This window comes from Physeter macrocephalus, chromosome 21 (assembly GCF_002837175.3).
Source record: "Physeter macrocephalus isolate SW-GA chromosome 21, ASM283717v5, whole genome shotgun sequence".
NCBI classification, from domain to species: Eukaryota; Metazoa; Chordata; class Mammalia; order Artiodactyla; family Physeteridae; genus Physeter; species Physeter macrocephalus.
The window spans coordinates 63,585,816-63,608,204 of record NC_041234.1 but is presented as its reverse complement, the minus strand read 5'-3'; the positions used below and the strand labels follow the sequence as shown (position 1 = coordinate 63,608,204).

At 33.9% G+C, this 22,389-nt stretch overlaps 1 protein-coding gene across 1 annotated transcript in view; it reads right to left on the bottom strand.

The window, feature by feature from the left end:
• Positions 1 to 22,389, bottom strand: part of KLHL4 (kelch like family member 4) — a 147,037-nt gene that overhangs the window by 33,195 nt on the left and 91,453 nt on the right. The window contains exons 2-7 of the mRNA XM_024129493.2: positions 20,676 to 20,843; positions 20,150 to 20,286; positions 17,075 to 17,271; positions 12,870 to 13,082; positions 7,750 to 7,936; positions 1,439 to 1,663 (exon numbers count right to left, since the gene is read on the bottom strand). Coding sequence (XP_023985261.1) covers positions 1,439 to 1,663; positions 7,750 to 7,936; positions 12,870 to 13,082; positions 17,075 to 17,271; positions 20,150 to 20,286; positions 20,676 to 20,843 — 1,127 coding nt within the window. The remainder of the gene's footprint in view (positions 1 to 1,438; positions 1,664 to 7,749; positions 7,937 to 12,869; positions 13,083 to 17,074; positions 17,272 to 20,149; positions 20,287 to 20,675; positions 20,844 to 22,389) is intronic.

The following is a 22,389-nucleotide window of genomic DNA, read 5'->3' as shown; positions in this document are numbered from 1 at the left end:
TCAAAGGAAGTAGTGGGACACACCTTTCTAAGGATTAATAGAAAAGGGAAGCTGATTTTTTTTTCTGGCATAATTTCAACGTTATTTTTCGAATGTAAGTGATAGATGAGATATGATATTGAATCTTAGATAAATCTTAGAATTGTACGGCAACTGTGATAGGTCTTCTAATCCCTGATTTTTATTATAGGGATAAAAAAGATTCCCATGAGATAACTAAGTAGACAGGGATTTTTGAGGTTTAGTTAGAAATTTGTTCCAGTAGATACTATAAATAGCACCTTTCTGTTTCTCATCTGCTCTGGGAATTCACGTAACTTGTTCCTCCCCACCTTACCTTCTTCGCTATCTCAATCTGCCTCTCAGAGGTATACCCTCATCACTTCTCCTATCTCTTTAGTTATATCAATTAGAATTTAACAATTTGCTCTGATTTCTCTGTAAGATATGTTTTCTAGAATCACACTGACAGAACTGAGCTGAATAATTACATAGTCTATCATTTGGTATAGATAATTTATCAAATATTTTGGGGCAAACAATACCAGTCCTGGATATGGCATTCTTTATCTGTGTAAAAGTCAGTTCTTAAAGAACAATACAATTATTTGGCTTTTTTTTTTTTTAAGAAACTCTATGTTATTGAATCGTATGGAGTCTAGCATGAAGAAAGATACCTTGACAAATACACAGGAGAATCAAAGTTCCCCACTGTTCCAGAAGTCTCCATTCCTTCTTAAACTTTTTTGGAACCTCTGGATTAAGTATAATTTAGAGCTACTCTCAACCAAAGTGTTTTTTCTAAATATTTCTGCCTTCAAACTGTATCCTAAGGCTTTTGCCTAAATATAGATTTGCCTCTTATGTGAAGGGACACTAGAAGCTAGTCCCTTGAAACAATGAAACAAAGAAACAATGTCTCTCCGTTATCAAGTGTTCTTTTCTCTAAATTGAGTTTACAAAAAAAACTCCCTGTTGTAGTTTCGTGCTCTTCAACAATGTATTCCTTCTAAAAGATTTTATCCTTCCTGAAGTGGGACCCCTTTAAAATACCGGTAGAAGGGAGATAGGATTATAACAAGTATGACATCTGAAACAAGAAAAAACTTTCACAGTCTTTTATCATGTGCTTAAGCTTTTCAGCATTTTGGAAACATTTTCACTAAAGGTTTGGCTAAATCTCAGTGATGTGCACCTTAATTTAATTTACTTTTTTTTCAGATGGATGACCTTTGTTATTTATTTTAAATTGGGGTATAGTTGTTTTACAACATTGTGTTAGTTTCTACTCTACAGCGGAGCTCCCTGTTCTATACAGCAGGTTCTCATTAGTTGTCTATTTTATACATATTACTTAGTGTCTTCCAGCTTAATTTAATTTTTAAAAAGCTCTACTAACTGTACATTCTTTAGAAACTATGTAACATTAAGCTCTTACCTAAGCCATGCCTGTGTGTTGACATGGGAGGCATCACCGTCCAGATTTTGCCAACTGGATTAAAACATTCCACAGTATTCAAAGTTTTTAAACCATCTCTTCCTCCCACGACGTAGAGCTTATTATCAATAACAGCAACTCCAAACTGAAGCCTACGGCCACTCATGGTGCCAATATGTAGCCAGCTGTTGGTCCTGAGGTCATATTTTTCGATTGTAGTGGTACCTGTTAAAGAAATATTGAACAATGGTAAAAACTGCTTGTATAAAAATTTTAATTGGCATCATTCATATTATATTTATGTATCTATCATTTATAGCATAGAATCAGTGATTGCAACTCAAATTAAAATAAGTAGCCCAGATGATTCTCCAACCTGGGAGGCAAGGTAAGGATAATATTTTGCCACTTCTGAATCCAAATGGAGGAGTCAGAATAAAAAAGTTTATTTAATATATATATAGTTTATATGCTTATAATGGCTTCTTTGGCTATAATAAGCTATCAGTAGTACTAACACAGGTGTCAAACACCATATTTTACAACCAAAAATTACTTTGGTATCTATTACTGACTGTTTACATATCCATTATGGTTTTAATTACCTATGACCATTCAATATATTAATTTATGCCCTTTTATTTTATTCAGTTTGGTGTGTGTGGGGGTTGATTTAAAATACAAATGACTAAAAGAACAGAAATGAAAATTCCTTTTAAATGGAACTTCAGTGTTGATTCACATAATGTTCCATGATGGTAACACAAAGGATTATAATTAATAATATAATTATTTATATTTATATTATTTATGTATTATAATTAATAATGAAATTCTGAGGTATTACCTTCTTTATGTGTTAATAAAAGTACAATTTTCTACTCAATTACTGAAATACCAAGTTTACTACCATAGTATACTGTCACTCCTGCTATAGTAAATTGTCATTACTTCATAATAAATTATTACCCCTGTAGGTAATGCTTTTTACCTGTCATCAACAATAGCTGCTGTTATTTTTTAATAAAAAATTGATTCTGTACAACAGGAAAGTTTCTAATAACCAAAGTAAGAAATGAAAGAATTAGACAATTCACATGCATAGCGCACCTAAGACAGCTTGTGACAGATTTAGGGAATTTCAACCCAATTTCACAATGCCAACCATAGGAATAAGCAAAAACACTTTTTGGTTGTTCTACTGGGAGATTTGTGGAGAAAATATAATCCATTAGTTAAGATGAAAACGTAGTTAATATCTGAAGCCTTTCACTGGCGAATTATAAGGCTACAGTATAGGGATTTAGGCAGAGTGTATATTACGTCTATGGCTGCTTCTGAAAGTTTTTCTTTTTATATTGGACTAATGGAAAGAGTGTTTATATCTTTTTATGTCTTTTCTGGTGAATAGTACACTATAAGTATTTTTGTCTCAAGATTTTAGATTTTCACAATAAAAACATGTGAATATACAGGCACTCATTTACTCTTTCTCTTTAATCCCTGCATCTTTCATTGACAATGTGGATTTGGCTGAATGCTGATTTACAGATAGCAATCGCTCTATTGACTATATTTATTGCTGAGAGGTCAAATAACACCACTTAGCTTTTATATAATAAATGTCTCTGGATGATACTGTTACAACTGGAATACCTACAAACAAACTCACATCTACTTTCACTCTGTCAAGCAGTAAATTTTCTTTGTCTGTTTTCATATCTTTCCACTTCTTCATTCCCATCTTCCCACATCTGTCTTCCTATCCACTCTTTCCTATTTTAACTTTTCATTTCGAACTCTTTTCATTAGTGGAATTTACCAAAAAGCCAATTTAGATTAGGAAATGAAGGCTAGGGTGCACTAATTATTAAGATTATGGAGTTATTAATGGTGAAGTAATTAGGAAAATGTAGAAGGCTACATAGATCAGCTGTATGTTGAAGATTTACATTGAAATGATGAAGTCTGCTTCATGCCAAGTTAATTTTTTCCAGACATTAGATAAAATATAAAAGATAAATTTACCCCATATCTACTATTTGCATCTATGAACATATATGACTTGTAGTTCTGTATCTTGAATTCTAAAAATTTCTTTAACCCATTTGCCTACTTCCACAATTGCTCCAACTAATCAAAATGTAAATCCTCTAGCTAGCTTATTATGGCAGCTCTGTATTTGATGGGAAAACTTAGAGATTTTTTTTTTACTAATCTCTCTCTTTAGGACTCACTTCATAATTTTTCTGTGTATATCGGCCTTCTGCACTTAAACGTTGCAAATATTGTTTCTTATTTCATTTCAAAGCTCCTATTCAACCCTCACTTATGATCTATTCAAGAGGGAACAAAACTAGCCAAACTTTGTAGTATTGTTTGGAACATGATAGTTCCTGCAGTTGTGAATATATCTGATGTAGTGATTTCCTCCATCTATTTTTAAAATGAAATAAAAATCACTATATTAGCATTTAATTTGTCCCCTGCCATATTGTCTCTCAGAATTCATTGTTTTTAATAAATGAAAGGTTACTGAATACCTTGTATTCACAAAAGCCCACAGTTTACCATTTGACCATTTAAAATTTTTGACTCTGTGACCATACTTACAACTTTTTGATGACTCTTTTAATATACATGGTAGGAGTTATAGTTACCTCCAGCCACTTGTCTGATATCTATATTTAGCAACTAATTCCAAGTTCATTGTGTGAGTCAGAAAGGTAATTAAAGACTGAGGAAGTACTGTATTTCCTAAACATCAAAAGGTGAAAGTTCAAAAAGTATCTTAAAAAAAATAAATGAAACAACACACTGTAAGAAAAGGCATGCATATAGAAATTTTTTTAAGAATGTAAATTGATATGTTTATAAATGTAATACTGATTTATATAGATAAATGCTACCACTTTAATGTTTTTGCTTTACTTATTTTTTCTTTCTTTCTTTCTTTTCTTTCTTTCTTTTTTTGCTCCTAAGTGCTCACCCTGATTTTTAAATAGATTCTAAAACCCTCAAAGAGAGGGGTCAGTTTTGTTGTTGTTGTTGTTGCTGTTGTTGTTGTTCTTTCATCTAAAATAGTGTCAGTATAGCAAAAAGAAACACAAAATTTGAGTAATAATTCCCTTTCCCTTAGTTCTAGATGTTTGCCCTTGGGTTGGCTATCTAACCTTAAGGACCTTAGTTTCCTCATCTGCAAAATTAGGGTAATAAAATTTATCTTGTAACATTATTGTGAGGATTAGAAATGATGTTTGCAAAATGCCAATAACGGATCAGGTACTCAAAAATAATAGTTTTACTATTATTGTAGTTGTCTGCAACTTCCCATAGAGATTTTTATATTTCCATAAATTAGGTATTCCAAGAGTCTCAAAATGATGGTTTTACTTCCTTCCATATCAAACTGTGGTAGTAGAGTCAAGGGATCATAGGCTCACATTTCACTCATTTCTGTAAGCTAATAAGGAGTTGTAGATACTTATTACCATCTTGTGTAACACATTCATTTGTGTAATATTAACTTAAAAAACAGGAACCTGAAAAAAAAAACAAAAATAGTAACAAACAGAAAAACCAAACAAATAAACACAAAGTTTTCCATTTCTCACTCTGCAGGTTAGGCTTTTTTTTTTTTTTTATCAGAAACTAAGCATAACTGTGCTTGCATTTTGTACTTAGTACCCTTTTGATATAAATATCAAATAAGACACCTTTTAAATTCTGTTAATGTTCATTCTATTCAACAAAATGCAATAAAATAGCATTACTAGACTTGAAATTAATTATAAGATTTCATTGTATTTGTTATTTTCTGAAGAACACTAGATCTGTGAAGTTTCTCTACTATTTTGGAAATAACTGCATTTGCAAGCTTTTGTTTTATAGGTTTATTATTAATTGACACGTGTCCTATATGGTCTTCGAATTTCCAGTTACACATACCAAAAGAAAGAATCGGTTTCCAGAAGCACAGAACTTTGACTTTTGCAACATTTTCTACAAGGTGTCAAAACATTTCTATGTATGAGTTGGCAAATTTTAAGTGGTTGATCTTATTTCCCACACAGCCAATTCTTAATTACAAAGTCCTTGCCTCATTGTTTTGGCAACATGGGTCTACAGACTGAGAAATCAAGTGTAAAAAGACAGAACTATAGAAAAACAAGTTCTAAGAAGTATTCAAGTTAGACATGATGGCTTCAGAAATTTTTCCCTATTCCTATTTGTTGAAATTATTTTGTAAAATCATTATTTTATTCCAGGATGGAATTGCTGATCTTATTATCAACACTTCAAGTTTATTTGTAACTGGTCTTTGAGCATCTATCTGGAAATTGGCAGCAAGAAGTTAGAGACCACTCTCCTATTTCTGTCAAAAAACAAATTTGGAGGACCCCATCCCTTCCATTTACAATAAATCTTTAAGTTTTCCCTGAAAATATCTTATGTTGCAAAGCAAATATTCAAATTTAAAAATTGTTCCCATAGGAACCAAAAAAGACCCCAAATTGCCAATGCAACCTTGAGAAAAAAGAACAAAGCTGAAGGTATCACCCTCCCAGACTTCAGACTATAATACAAAGCTAAAGTCATCAAAACAGCATTGTACTGGCACCAAAACAGACAGATAGATCAATAGTACAGAATAGAAAGCCCAGAAATAAGCCCACACACCTATGGTCAATTAATCTATGACAAAGGAGGCATGAATATACAATGGAGAAAAGACACTCTTCAACAAGTGGTTTTGGGAAAACTGGAGAATGAAATTAGAATACTCCCTCACACCATATACACAAATAAAATCAAAATGGTTTAAATACCTAACAGTAAAACCTGAAACCATAAAACTCCGGGAAAAAAACACAGGCAGAACACTATGTGACATAAATCATAGCAATATTTTTTTGGTTCTGTCTACTAAGGCAAAATAAATAATAGCAAAAATAAACAAGTAGGTCATAATTAAACTTAAAAGTTTTTGCACAGCAAAGGAAACCACCAACAAAATGAAAAGGCAAACTATGGAATGGGAGAAAATATTTGCAAATGATGTGGCCTACAAGAGGTTAATATCTAAAATATATAAATAGCTCATACAAATCAATATCAAAAAACAAAAAAAACAATCAAAAAATGGCAGAAGAATAGGCATTTATCCAAAGAAGACATACAGATGGCTAACTGGCACATGAAAAGATGCTTAGCATTGCTAATTATTAGAGAAAGGAAATCAAAACCGCAATGAGATATCACCTCACACATGCCAGATGACTATCATCAAAAAGTCTCCAAACAGCAAATGTTGGAGAGGATGTGGATAAAAGGGAACCCTTATACACTGTTGCTGGGAATGTAAAGTGGTATAACCACTACAGAAAACAGTATGAAGTTTCCTCAAAAAACTAAAAATAGAGCTACCATATGATCCAGAAATTACACTCCTGGGCATATATCCAGAAAAAACGAAAACACTAATTCAAAAAGATATATGCACTCCAATGTTCACAGCAGAATAATATACAATAGCCAAGACATAGAAGCAACCTGAGTGTCATCAACAGATAAATGGATAAAAAAGACGTGGTATATATACAGTGGAATAGGATTCAGCCACAAAAAGAGGGAAATTCTGCCATTTGTAGTAACATTGAAGGACCTAGACAATATTATGCTTAGTGAAATGTCAGAGTGACAAATACAGTATATCACTTATATGTGAAATCTAAAATAATACAAATGAATGAATATCCAAAACAGAAACAGACACACAAATATAGAAAACAAACTAGTGGTTACCAAAGGTGAGAGAGAAAGAGGGAGGGACAAAATAAGGGTATGGGATTAACTGATACAAACTACTATGTATAAAATAGATAAGCAGCGAGGATATACTGTATAATACAGGAAATTATAGCCATTTTCTTGTAATAACCTATAATGGAGTATCATCTGCAAAAATATTGAATCACTATGTAGTTCATCTGAAACTAATATAATATTGTAAGTCTATACTTCAATAAAAAGAAATTAAATGTATCCTGAGAGCAATAAATAAATAAATATTGCTATCATAAGAGAAAAGTACCTATTAAGAGTTGAGGAAACACTAATGAAAGGGTTATATCCCATAAGGTAAGAATAAAAAAGGAGGTCACAATATTTATATTACCTTATTTGTAAGAAATAGCTTTAGATGCACACATTTATATATAGCTTTAATACCTTCCTCATAGTTTGGAGGGTGTTGAGAATACATCTTTTTTGAAGGATACTTTCTAAAGTAATTAATTTGTTCCTGTTACCTTTCATAGCATCCATGCCTCCCACAGCATAAAGTGCTCCCACAGTTGATTTTCTAGGCTTCGTCCGAGGGCTTTGCATCATGGGTCTTCTCTCAGGTAAGAGATGATACTTCATAGCTTCCATCAGGAGCTTCTGACACTCAAGATCACCAGTAAACATGGAACTGTTTTCAAGATCTGCCAGTAACTGAAAAGTAATGATTCATGTATATGAAGTAAAGAGCAAACATTAGAAATAGAATTTTCATTTATATAACTTTGGAGAAAACTCAAGCTAATTCTAATGTATGTGTTATTATTTAATACTTTAAGTTACTTAGTAACATATTTTATGATGAAAAGCCTCATGGTAGTAGCTAATTTATTAATGCACATTTATTTGACATACTTTTCCTCTTTTGAGTATGTACATGTAATCTCCAGGAGTGAAAGTAAAAAAGCACTCATAAAATGTGTTACTGAAAGCAAAGTGAATGGCTGTGTCTGCACAGAGCAAGCATCTCTTGGCCCGCTAGAGAAGCAGCCACCTTTTTGGTTGATTTAGGGGAGATGGCACAAACATGCACAATTAAAATAATTTCAGGACTTCACTGGTGGTGCAGTGGTTAAGAATCCGTCTGCCAATGCAGGGGACACGGGTTTGAGTCCTGGTCCAGAAAGATCCCACAGGCTGAGGAGCAACTAAGCTTGTTTGCCAGAACTATTGAGCCTGTGCTCCTCAACAAAGGGAAGCCACTGCAATGAGAAACCCGTGCACCACAGTGAAGAATAGCCCCCATTCGCCTCAACTAGAGAAAGCCCATGCACAGCAATGAAGACCCAATGCAGCCCTAAATAAATAAATAACAATAAAAATAAATAAATAAATAATATGTTAAAAAAATAATATCACCATGGGGGCTGCATCTTTATCATCAAATCAAAGCACAAAGCAGGTGCTTTTTATCTGTACATGTACATGTGTACACCAGTAAAGTACATGTATTAGTAACTAGGTAATTCATCATCAATAGTACTTGAGATCAATCCTTTCTAACCATTATTGCCCAGCAGCTAATATGACCCTAATTGACCCTAATTGAATGGGATAAAAGCTAGGTAAAGTATTCTTCCTGAGATTAGTTGAGGAGAAGTTAAGAGTATTGTTCAGAATTTTCCAAGGGTCATTTAGATTGGTTCCTTGAAGTCTGGAGTCCACAGTATCATAGGAATTGACAGGAAGAGCAAGAAGGTTGTTGGAATGGTGGTGCTAATCTTACCCCATAAAACTTCCCTGAAGTTTCCTGTTCTTCACTGGTTAACTTCAACCCTGTTCTTACCCCACTTTTTATCCCTGATGGATCACTGTTTTGACTTGGCTGGTGAGACCCCAGGTATTTCCTTAATGCATACGCTGTAGCAAATAGGTTTGAAAACTAGGCTATGTAATTTTTTTTTTCAAAAATATTCTTCAGACATTTATCACCAGTTTCTTCATATATTTCATTTCTAGAATATTTGTATAAGATTACCCTCTACTACCATCATCAGGAAAACTTCACACAATCCCACATTCTAGGCATACTCAGGAGTGGGAGGCCGAGGTACCACTGGTTGTGTGTTTCAGCTGGATATTTCCTGTTATTCCAATAAATGAAGAAAAGTCCAACTAAGCCCTTTGCTGAAAGAATGTCATGTAGACTTAATAGCAGTATAAAGTTAAGGGCTTCTGATCCTTTACACCAGTGTATTTCAAATTTTTGCATATCTAAGAATCATCTGGAGAACTTGTTAAAATACAGATTCCTTGGCCTCAACCCAATAAATCGTTTCAGTTGGTCTGTGGTGGGGGCCTGAGAAACTGAGTTTCAAAGAAGTCCCTGGCTTAAGAGTAAATATGTACTGGGAGTTCCAAAGATGGCAGAGAATAAAGACTCTGAGCTCATCTCCTCTCCAGGCACACAAAATTTACAACTATTTATAGGATAACTATTGATGAAAAAGACCAGAACCTACCAGAAAAGATCATCTACAACTAAAGATGTAAAGAAGGAACCACAAGTTGGGTAGGAGGGGTAGAGTCACAATATAGTCAAGACCCATAAGGCTTCCCTGGTGGCGCAGTGGTTGAGAATCCGCCTGCCGTTGCAGGGGACACAGGTTCGTGCCCCAGTCCAGGAAGATCCCACATGCCACGGAGCAGCTGGGCCCGTGAGCCATGGCCACTGAAGCTGTGCGTCCGGAGCCTGTGCTCCGCAACGGGAGAGGCCACAACAGTGAGAGGCCCGCGTACCACAAAAAAAAAAAAGACCCCTAATCCCGTTGTGGGGGACCCACAAACAGGAGAATAATTACAACTGCAGAGTTTCTCCCCCAAAAGCGAGGGGTCTAAGCCCCACATTGGGCTCCCTAGCCCAAGAGCCCTGCACCAGGAAGACAAGCAACCAGACTATTTTGCTTCAAAGGCCAGCGGGGCTTACATTCAGGAGAATCAGAGGGCTGTAGAAAATAGAGACTCCATATTTAAAGGGCACACACAAAATCTCACATGCTCTGGGATCCAGGGCAGAAACAGTAACTTGAAAGGAGATTGTGTCAGATCTACCTGCTGATCTTAGAGAGTCACCAGGAAAGGCAATAGGCAACCAGAGCTCGCCCTAGAGTCAGACACTGGCAGCAGCCATTTGTGGGAGCTCATTCTGTCGTGTGGACACTGGTCCTGGTAAGGGCCATTTTGGAATCCTCCCTCTAGCTAATTAGCCTTAGGACCCAGACCTGTCCCCACCCAACATCCTATAGACACCAGTACTGGCATACCTCAGGTGAAGTAACTAACTCAGCAGGGACATAGCCCCACTCACCAGAAGATGTGGTATACACACACACACACACACACACACACACACACACACACACACACTCTCTATACAATGGAATACTACTCAGCCATAAAAAAAGAATGAAAATTTGCCATTTGCAACCACAAGGAAGGTACTGGAGGGTATTATCATCAGCAAAATAAGTCAGACAATGACAAAGACTGTATGTTATCACTTATATGTGGAATCTAAAAAAAGTGATACAAACTAGTGAACACAGCAAAAAAGAAAGACTCTACAAAAAATAAATACAGGAGAGGGTGTGGAGCAAAGAGAACCCTCCTACACTGTTGGTGGGAATGTAAATTGGTGCAGTCACTATGGAGAACAGTATGGAGGTTCCTTAAAAAACTAAAAATAGAGTTATATGATCCAGCAATCCTAATCCTGGGCATATATCTGGAAAAGAAGAAAACATTAATTTGTAAAGTTACATGCACCCCAATGTTCATAGTAGCACTGTATAAAATAGCCAAGACATGGAAGTGATCTAAGTGTCCATGGACAGATGAATGGATAAAGAAGATGTGGTATATGTATACAATGGAATATTACTCAGCCAATAAAAAGAATGAAATAATGCCATTTGCAGCAACATGAATGGACCTAGAGATTATCATACTAAGTGAAGTTAATCAGAGAAAAACAAATATCATATGATATCACTTATATGCAGAATCTAAAAAAATGATACAAATGAACTAATTTACAAAACAGAAACAGACTCGGAGACATAGAAAACAAACTTATGGTTATCAAAGGGGAAGGGTGGGAGGGATAATATAGGAGTATGGGATTAACAGATACACACTACTAAATATAAAATAGATAAACAAAAATGACCTACTGTATAGCACAGGGAACTATATGCAATATCTTATAATAATCTATAATGGAAAAGAACCTGAAATAGAATATATATATATATATATATATATATGTATATATAACTGGAACACTCTGCTATACCTCTGAAACTAACATAACACTGTAAATCAACTATACTTCAATTAAAAAAAAAGAAACAGACTAACAGATATAGAGAACTAGTGCTTACCAGTGGGGAGAGGGAAGGGGGGAGAGGCAGTTTAGGGGTAGGACATTAAGAGATGCAAACCACAATGTACAAAATAAATAAGCTATAAGGATATATTGTACAGCACAGGGAATATAGCCAATATTTTATAATAAATATAAATGGCGTATAATCTATAAAAATTTTGAATTATGATGTTGTACACCTGAAACTAATATAGTATTGTAAATCAACTGTACCTCAACTAAAAATAATAAGAGTAAATATGTACTTCCATGGGATTTAATTAACAGCTAAAAAAAAAAAAAAGTAGAGAGGTCATCAGCAAATTAAAATCTATTTTTCAATGTTAACATTTAATTAGAAATTTTTTGCAAATTGATTAATTTTAACATTTATGAAGCTACTGATCCATTAAGTTCAGAAAAGTCCTTCCTTCCAATGTGGATAATGTTTGAGGACTTTAGCCACAAGTTATATAGCATATGAAGTGTGCATGTGTGCCTTATATTCATATATATATGTATATATATATAATATAAATGATATATACTACTGATCAGTTGGCTACACAGAAATAATTGTGGTTATCACCAATGTTAGAATTATATAGTGAGACTGCACTCCAACCTCACTAAACTTCACATACTAAAATTCAGTATGAGGTGGGTCAATCCTGAGTTTTATCCAAGGGCGTTTGTTTTTAGGATCATTTTTAGTACAATCCTTCTGCATGCATGGTGAGGATGCCATTATAATGATGCTCCAGTGCATCTGAAGCAATTATAATATGGTTTCAATCATAGTAGCTAATTACTCATGTTAGTTAGTAGGTATTAACCAGAATCTAACTCCTTCCTAGGGTCTCCTCTGGGATGCTACTGTAATGATTATTATCGCCCTGCCTAGAAGATGGCAGGAAAAGAAAAAGAGTTAGGTTAGTCATTTTCCCTGCTTGTTACAAATGCTGTTTGGTGAGAGAGGAAACTGAAACTAATGAGTATTCTCAAGTTTGGGGATCATTTGTAGGTTTTTTCCTTAAACCTTTTTTCCTCACTCTTCATCATTATTAATATTGTTAATTGAAGGCTGCACATGTCCTTCTGTGAAACAAATCCTGTACCAGAAATTATCTGTATAAAATTAAAAAAAAATAAAAAGGAATGGTTTAATGCCTAGTTGTTGTTTAGAACTATAATTTACATTACCTGGGTAAGTTTCCATACCTGTGGTGGAAGTAATGGCAGTCTGATGTAAGAAAGCAGCATTGCTAGGTCTTGTTGCCTAGCCTGCACATCATGCCTTACCCACTGCATTAGAGCGTGGAAAATAGTTTCTTCATCAGGAACATTAATGTCATCACTGCATAAAAGTTTTGAAATCTCATTAGCTGGAAGCAGGAGGAATTCTTGGTTCTTTATTACCTCGATGAAGTGTTCCTAGAAAAGAGAAGTCTTCTACTGAAACTTTGTAGTTTAGAAATTTCTTAACAAAATAAGCTTACCAAAGCATTTCTTTTTGTTAAACTTCAGAAAAAGCCAGAGAGACAGATATATGCATTCATAGAAAATAGATGTTATTGCTGCCCATGTCAGGGGATTAGAGGAGCCTCTGAAGCCGAGGAACAAAATGCTTCCACTGGGAATTATCTATTAAACACAAAGAAAGGTCTTAACTACTTCACAGGCCACATGGGTAGTGTCTGAGTTGATGCCAGTGCTTTTTCCTCTCAGATTTTGTAGGTGACAACAGTTTATGACTCCAGAACTGACTGATGTCAAGTTGGCCTTTAGCCAAAAACCTCAAGAGAAATGCTAAAAATTTTCAAGGTGGAGGCTATCTTGAAGGCCTAGTAGAGGCAGCTTTGGCTGTGCATTTGATGGGGCAACATACTGAATTCATTTGAGATGAGAAAAAGAGACTGATTTAAAAACTCATTTTTCTTTTGAAAAAGCACAATCTTCTATTAACCAAGGCAAAGTTATTTTACAATGGATAAACATCTACAGAGCCAGGTTAATCTAAAAGTGACTCCTTTGGAGTTTTTTGAGGGGGAGCGGGGCTCTCTCTCAATTTTTATGTTTTATAACTTGATTCTCTCTTCTGTCATTTGTGCTGTATTTTTGTCAAGTATCAAATTTCAGGCAGCTGTGTTTCAATTTTTTTCATGAAAACACCACTATATTTTTCCTATTTATAATGTTATATATTTTTCTTTGATAACACAATTATCATTTCCAACATTTTTCATAGTAAAGATCTTAAGTTTTAAATGCAATAAAATATACTTCTGAAGTTGATATAAGCAAGTCTAGTTGGTAATTTATGTTGCCCAATAAATAGATATTCTGGAAGCAGCTTAAGACAGCGTCTGATTAACTGGGGGATCTGGATATCAAATCACTCCCTCAGCTCCACTCTGAGTTTAGTCATTGTAGGAGGCAAGACTTCTGCCAATGAACCACCAGTGCCCTTGAGTTTAGTCATTGTGGGACTGAGTTAACCTAATAGCAAAATTATCCATACAGGAATCATCAAGTTTGAAAGACCCATCAGGGACCTCTGATACCATAAATTCCAATTTAACTTGCCTATTTAGAGAAAGAGCCCTCTTGTGATTAATGCAAGTAATTGAGAGAGAACTGCTGATTTTACTATAGCAGATGTTCCTGGTTGAAAACCCTCTCCTCTGTAGCAAAATGGTGGAGGTAGTACTAAAACTAAAAATACATTACACTTGTACAGCACTTCACACTTTACAGGTTTCTTTCACAAACATTGTCATCACCAATGCAATCTTGTGGGAGGTGGAATTATTCTGATGAGAAAACAGGCTATGTGAATTGTTTGATCTCTTGTGCAGTAAACGGCTAAGTATGCACTCACACCTATGCCTTTAGGTCTACTTCATTTTGTTCGATAATGAAACTGCCTTTCATAAATGACATATTTTTTTATGAAAGGGTTAAGAAAAAGATAAAACACTCTAAAACTTACGGTTACCTATTACTAGTAGTGTATGTAAACTTTGAAACTGTGTAAATATTATGGAAGACTCCATCTTTCATTCTTCTTTCTATCCACTCTCCAACGAAAGAAAAGAAAAAAAAAAAAAGGAAAGTGAGAGAGAGTGCTCTTGGTTTGTTATTCATTTTTAAAATCCACACTTACATTGTTGCAAAATGTATTCAATGAATATAGCATATTTGCTGAATGTTTCATCAATGCAGACTACTATTTATATGATTGTGATGGTTAATTTTATGTCAACTTGACTGAGCCATGGAACGTCCAGACTTTTGGCCAAACATTATTCTGAGTGTGTCTGTGAGGGTATTTCGGGATGAGGCCCACTCACATTAGAAAGGGCAATCTGTTTTACTCAGTCTATGACTCAAATGACTGTAACTGAATCCTTAGAGTTTAGCATTATTCTTAGAGATTAAAATTATTTGCATTTTTAGACTATCAGTGCAGTATTATAAAAGCATTATTTTAGCAAGATCTTGACATCTTTTGCTGCATTTATAATAGATACTAAAGTAACTAAAGAGGGATTAAAGGAGATAACAGTATTGCATTTTTTTGCACATCCTGCTTTAACACTCAGTTTCAGTCACATAATAGGAAAAGGAAGACAAGTTCATTTTGAGCAACAAAAATAACTCAAGCTGTTTATCAGAATGTGTTTTGTCTGCAAGAGTAAGATACCAGACAGGAAACTGTTAATAGTTCAAGAATTTAAGTAATTTAACAGGAAGTTTTCATGTTTGGCATTTGTTGTAGGATTAACCTTTGAACTGCTGTTCCTATAGATTATATAGCATCTATATTTAGGACAAAGGAATATAAATAGCATAATTAAATGACATGTTAAAATGTCAATCTATTATAATATGATTCTCCATATAATGGTATTGTTTCAGAAATATGTTTAAAACTTCAAATTTTGAACAATGACCAAGGGTGGGAAGAAGAGAGGGGAAGTTTTACAATATTTTTTTAGAGAATTCAAATATTTCAAGTTTGAAAATTTTAAGGTCTGTATGAAACTCTAGAAATACTTTTTAATTATATGCATCTCAATTCTAAAATTGTACTGTTAATTTTATTGTTTTTAGTTGTTATTCTCTATTGTTCATTTTTATGTACTTGCCTTTATTTTTGAATCTTAAATAAATGTAGCTCTTTTCTTAGCTTGAAATTTTATCTTTTAATTTGGTTTCACAGAAAGATCTATCTCTTGTGTTGTTCCCTGCTTCAGAGGTTAAAAAGTTCATTTTCTTCTTTGCATAAGGGAATTATTAGCATGAATGGTAAGGATTTATTTAATATCCTCTGTCTACTTTTACTTGCCTCCCTACAACCTATATTTCATGTCACTGTCACTTGACTGAATAAAGATAGTCTTATCCCATGCAACTTTTTTTTTTTTTTTTTGCGGTATGCGGGCCTCTCACTGTTGTGGCCTCTCCAGTTGCAGAGCACAGGCTCCGGATGCGCAGGCTCAACGGCCATGGCTCACGGGCCCAGCCGCTCCGTGGCATGTGGGATCCTCCCGGACCGGGGCACGAACCCATGTCTCCTGCATCGGCAGGCGGACTCTCAACCGCTGCGCCACCAGGGAAGCCCCCATGCAACTTTTAAAGAATTAACACATCAAACATGTTCATTTAATTTATTATAATTACTAATAGAATTGAGAGGGATTTTAAGTTAATTAAAGAATTGAACTGCAAGTTGTTTTAACCGAAATAACATGTTTTCATTAAGAAATAAAAAGTCAAAAAAAAAAAGAAATAAAAAGTCTATTCACTAGAATTGTCTGATTTACTAATTTTGATAGTTCTTAAGCTCTTCCAGTTAATAGTGATCCAATAATATTACTTTTTAACTTATTGAATGATACCTATTAGGTTAGCCTAAAAGTTTGTTTGGGTTTTTCCATAACATCGTATGAAAAACCCGAACGAACCTTTTGGCCAACCCAATAAATTTCATTAGAAATAATAATTTGTACAACTTTATGAAGTAAAGTTCTAATAGTACAAAAACATCAGGGAAATTATGTTTTCTTGTTGCTGTGGATTCTACTTGAAATATGTATTTGTCGTTTAATTGTTGGCAATATTTTCATTTCTCCAAGCTCTGAGATTTAATTAAACCTTTTTAGTTTGAAAAATGTGAAACTTGCTTGTGTACAGCTCAACCAGACAAATATTTTTATCTAATATCTATTTTGTGCAAGTCATTTGAAAATTATGTAAATTTATATTGCTTTTAAATTTTATCCCAACATTATAATCTTTACCTTGGAATGGTTCTACACACACACACACACACACAAACACATATCAATAAACATATAATTAGTTTAGACATTGTGTTAATATATTATCACTACAAGTTAACATGAAGCAATTGATCTTACCATTGTGTATTTATGTGCCACACTCAGGAGCTCTGTACAGCCTTGGGCATCTCCAAATGATCGAATCCCTAAGCAGTTTGAAGGGTGGAGCTGTTTTATAAGAAAATTGGAGCAGACTTCAATGACTTGAGTCAGCTGAAGGAGACAAGCTGCAGCCAGCAAACTTTCAATAGTATCTTCTTTCAATTGCAGGACACCTAAATGGTTTGAAAAAGTAAAGAATTATTATATATTCCATAAAGTAAGACGCAAATATACTAGATAGTTAAAATTTTCAATTTCTTTCATTAATAGGGCTATTTTTTCTAGTGTACAGTAACTATTCAGGGAATACCTTTTGAGGTGAATATATGCAAGCGAGTATGTACAAACACTAATAAGATGGCTGAAGGGAGCCATACTAGATTATCAAAAACAACTGGAGCAAATGAACAGTGAGTACCACCATTGCAACAAAAAGCAATTTCTTGTTTCTTTATCTTCTTAGACCTGCATTTAAATCTAATATTAAAAACTGTCTACATTATGACTCAAGAAGCATTATGTCATATTGTGTAAGGATTGTACAATGGGCAATACAGGTACCTGTCATTTGTGTGGAAAAATGTCTGGGTAAATAACATTAAGCTTATATGTCCATCTTTTTTGCATCTGTATTTATTAGCTGATAAGGATGACTTTGCCCAAATATTACACCTGGAATTAATGCCCAGCACTGTCTTAAAAGAAAGAAAATGTTGCCAAGAGTCCTCAGCTAAAGAATTGTTTATAAGATTATTTTCTTAGTTATAAAAAACAGATTCTGTTTAAAAATATCTGTAAAGATTTTTAAAAAGCAAGATCAGAGCAATTTAAGCTGTTTCCTTTATATTGATATATCTGCATTATTTTTGAAGCAAGAATTATTGATGAATTATTGCAAATGTACATTATTTTGATAAGATATATTCCTATATTTCTGTTTTATCCAAGCTATAGGGAAGTTATAAAGAATGATATTTCATATGGATTATATAAACTATAAAGTATTCTTTTATAACTTTGCTTTGTAAAATATCTTAATATGAATTCTATGTGATTGCATAACCATAAAAAAGAATAATAAAAACTGTAAGCTGCTATGTATTTGGTTCAACCTCTAAAATGTGTTGTAAAGGGATCCAGCCCATTGGCAAACTTCCTTGTGTTGTTTCTTATCCTGGATTTTGAAGGTAGAGCCCTGCCTATATTTTATGAAACTCAGAGAAGTATGAACTATTTACAGATTCACCTGCTGTAGACATTGAAACTTGGTCTGGTTATTAAGAATAATATTTATTTCTCAATGAATGAAACAATAAAACTCATAGAAGAAAACATAGCATAAAAGCTCCTTGGGTCTTGGCAATAAGTTCATGTATAAGACACCAAAAGCACAGTGAACAAAAGCTAAAATAAACAAGTGGGACTACATCAAACTAAAGATCTTCTCCACAGCAAAGGAAGCAAAAAATAGAGACAGAAACCTACAGAATGAGAGAAAATATCTGCAAACCATATATATGTTAAGGGTTTAATATCTAAAATATATAAAGGACTCATACAACTCAATAGCACAAAAGCAAATAATCCAATTAAAAATGGGTAAAGAACGTGGATAGAAATTTTTTTCCAAAGAAGACATACAAATGACCAATAGGTATGTTAAAATGTGCTCAACAGCACTACTCATCAGGGAAATGCATATCAAAACCACAATGAGATATTATCTCATAATTGTTAGTATGACTATTATAAAAAAGAGAAGAAATAGTCAATGTTAGTGAGGCTTTGGAGAAAAGGGAACTTTTGTGCACTTTTGGTGAAAACGTAAATTGGTTCAGCCATTAAGAAAAACAGTATGAAAGATCCTAAAAACAAAAACAAAAAACAAACAAACAAACAAAAATAGAACTACCGTGTGATCCAAGCAATCCCACTCCAAAGGAAATGAAAACAAGATCTTAGAGAGATAGCTCCTCTCCCTTGTTTATTGCAGCATTATTCACATCATATGGAAACAACTTATATGTTCTTTGACACATGAATGGATAAATAAAATGTTATATATACACACACAATGGAATACTATTCAACCATGAGAAAGATGGAAATCCTGCCATTTGTGACAACATGGGTGAACCTGGAGGGCATTATGCTAACTGAACTAAGGTAGACAGAGAAAGACAAATACTGTGTGGGATCACTTGTATGTGGAATAGGGGCGGGAAAGGGAAGAAGGAGAAATGTAGATTGAAGGGTAAAAACTTTCAGTTATAAGAAGTTCTCAGGATAAGAAGTACAGCATGGTGACTGTAGTTAATAATACAGTATTGAGTACTGCATAGTTGAAAGTTGCTGAGAGAGTATCTTAAGCAGTCTCACCAAAAAAAGGATTTATCTATATGAGATGATGTGTGAATTAATTACCTTGATCTTGGTAATCATTCCTATATGTATATATATATATATATATATATATTTGTGTGTGTGTATATGTATATATTTACACACACACATATATGTGTATATACATGATATATATAGATAATCATCAAGTTGTACACTTTAAGTATCTACAATTATATTTGTCAATTATTCCTTAATAAAGTTGGAATGAATAAATAAATAAATAAATAAATATTTCTTGGCCCCCAAACTCATCTTGTTACCTTTGTTACATAGTTTGATTAAATATGACTTTATTATTTCAAAAGAAGAGACTAAATCTATAGAATTAGAATATCCAACTTCCACTCTCATTTTTACAAACAAGAATGTACCCACACCTTTCAAGAGAGAAAGACATGCTCTTATAGCTTTGTGTTAAAATAGCTCTATTTTCTCATGGTCAAAAATTTTATAGCATATTATTTACCTCTTGCTCTTTTATACTACTGTATTTAAATACTGATTCTGCCACTTACTATTTTAGGAAATTTGTTTAACTGGTTTATCCTTCAATTTTCTCACTTGTAGAGTCAGAATAATAATAATGTGGGTTATATAATATAGAGTTATTGTGAGTATTGAATGCCAAGCATGTCAAGCACTTACCTGTGTAAGCATACTGCACCAAGGAATTAAGTGCATTAGGATCGACTCCTTCCATCCTGACCTCTTCTTGTTTGGCCTCAAGCACATCATTAGTAAACATTGCAGCAAAATAATCTGACACTGCACTGAGAACTAACCTGTAAATAGGAATGTTTCATAGGAAATTAAATCAGTCCATAATCTCACTGAAAAACATGAAATATAGTCAGTAAGTTTTTAACACTGATGAGTACTTTTTCTGCATAAATCTTTCATAGTTCAGTAAAGTGTAGTGAAATTAGAAAGGTAAATTAAGTAAGTTGATTTTGTTTAGACAATTTGTGCTGCTTCTCTTCATCAATTTCTCTAAAGTTTGGCTCTTCTAAATATCACACAGGGAAACAGATCATATAGGCTAGTGTTTTTTCAATATAAAAACATAAAAATCTATTTTCCTCAATGCTCCAATTCGTAATGAATGGACTGATTCTTTCTCATTCATGCTAGCTATAGTCATTAAATGATCTGTCTGCATAAGGATACTTACCGATGGGCTGGGATTCGGAGGTGTCCGGCAATGAGTAGCACATCACACAATTGTTTCTCTTTCAGGTAGTTCTCCATTTTATGAAGAGTTTGTTCCGCATGGTTTACAGCATGGAAGTGCTCCTCAGATCTGCTAACATTCATTTCTTCAGGATGCTGTGTATCTAATCTAAAAGGGGGATAAGTTTGAGAATATCTTTTTTTCTCCTAGTGGGTGTGCAAAAATCCAGTAGAAATTTAGGCACATCTACTTCTAAAAGAAATAAATCGAATTAAAGTAAACTTAAAATTTGCCCACCAACCCTAAATATTTCACTATTATTGCTCCCTAACCTCCATTAAAGTGAGGTGTCATGATTACTATTTATGTCTGGAATGTAACCATGGATGTGACTATGCATGGTTCAACAGCAGGGCTACTGATATTTGTTATATGCACAAACATAAACTTAACGATACAAACCTCTTTCTTTGATTTTTATTGGCATCACAATTATGTCATTTGGCATGAAATTGTAGACATGATTCAAAATACTTTTCAAATTTGATTATGTTCTGAAGCTTCTCCATGGAGTACTCATTACACATCAGAGATATTTCTTGAAGAATCTCAAGGCTGAGACTTCCACAACATTGTTTACAATATGTCATTCCCATCAAGAAAATAAACATATTTCCATCTTTTATCTTATTTCCAGCTTTACTGAGATATAACTGACATACTACATTAAGTTTTAGATGTACAATGTGATGATTTGATATACATATATATTGTGAAAGGGTTACCACAATAAGGTTAGTTAAAATATCCATCATCTTACATAGTTACCATTTTGTGTGTGTGTGGTGAGAATAGTTAAGATCTACCCTCTTAGCAATTTTCAAGTATACAACACAGTATTGTTAACTATAGTCACTGTGCAGTATATTAGATCCTCAGAACTCATTCATCTTCTAACTGGAAGTTTGTGCCCTTTGACTGTTTAGGCAAAGATGATGACTGTTGAATTTGCAGTAATGAAAGCTGTTTACATGTCTTTTCAACCTCATACAAAGGTGAAATTTAAGTACTAACACAAGCACATAGAGGTTTACAATGAGTAGAAGCTTAAAAATTTGCTGGTAAGATGAACATACTTTTCTTGTTACTATTCTAGCTTCCAGACATCATTTCCCAACCACCAGTTAAGATTAGTTTTAGGTCCCCCCCCCCCACCATTTAGGCTGTGTTTCTTTGAAGACAATTGGCCCAGGGTGACATTACTCTCTTTTTGTCTGTGTAATTCAAATAAATGATTCATCTGCAAATCTTCTTAACCTTTAAAGATTCTTTTGGACATTCTGTCACAATATTGTATGGACAATCAGGGTAATAGAATAAAAATTGTTTATTTATTTATTTTTATTTTAGAAAGGAACAATCCCTTGGCACCATAGAATGGAAGGCATTCAGGTTTCACTTAACTCACTTATCCTAATCTTTCCTCTGTTCAAAAAAGGGTTTGATTCACATTGAGTCAATCAAATATTCAATATCTAATTATCTAATTATCTTAGCTGTCCTTGTGTATACTCCAGCATGTATTGGAGATGGGCATATTCTAAAGGAGGAATATGCTTTGGGAAGTTCTTGCTGGGAAATATTTCTTTTTCATTTCCTATGTGGATGCCTGTGTGTGTGTGTGTGTGTGTGTGTGTGTGTGTGTGTGTGTGTG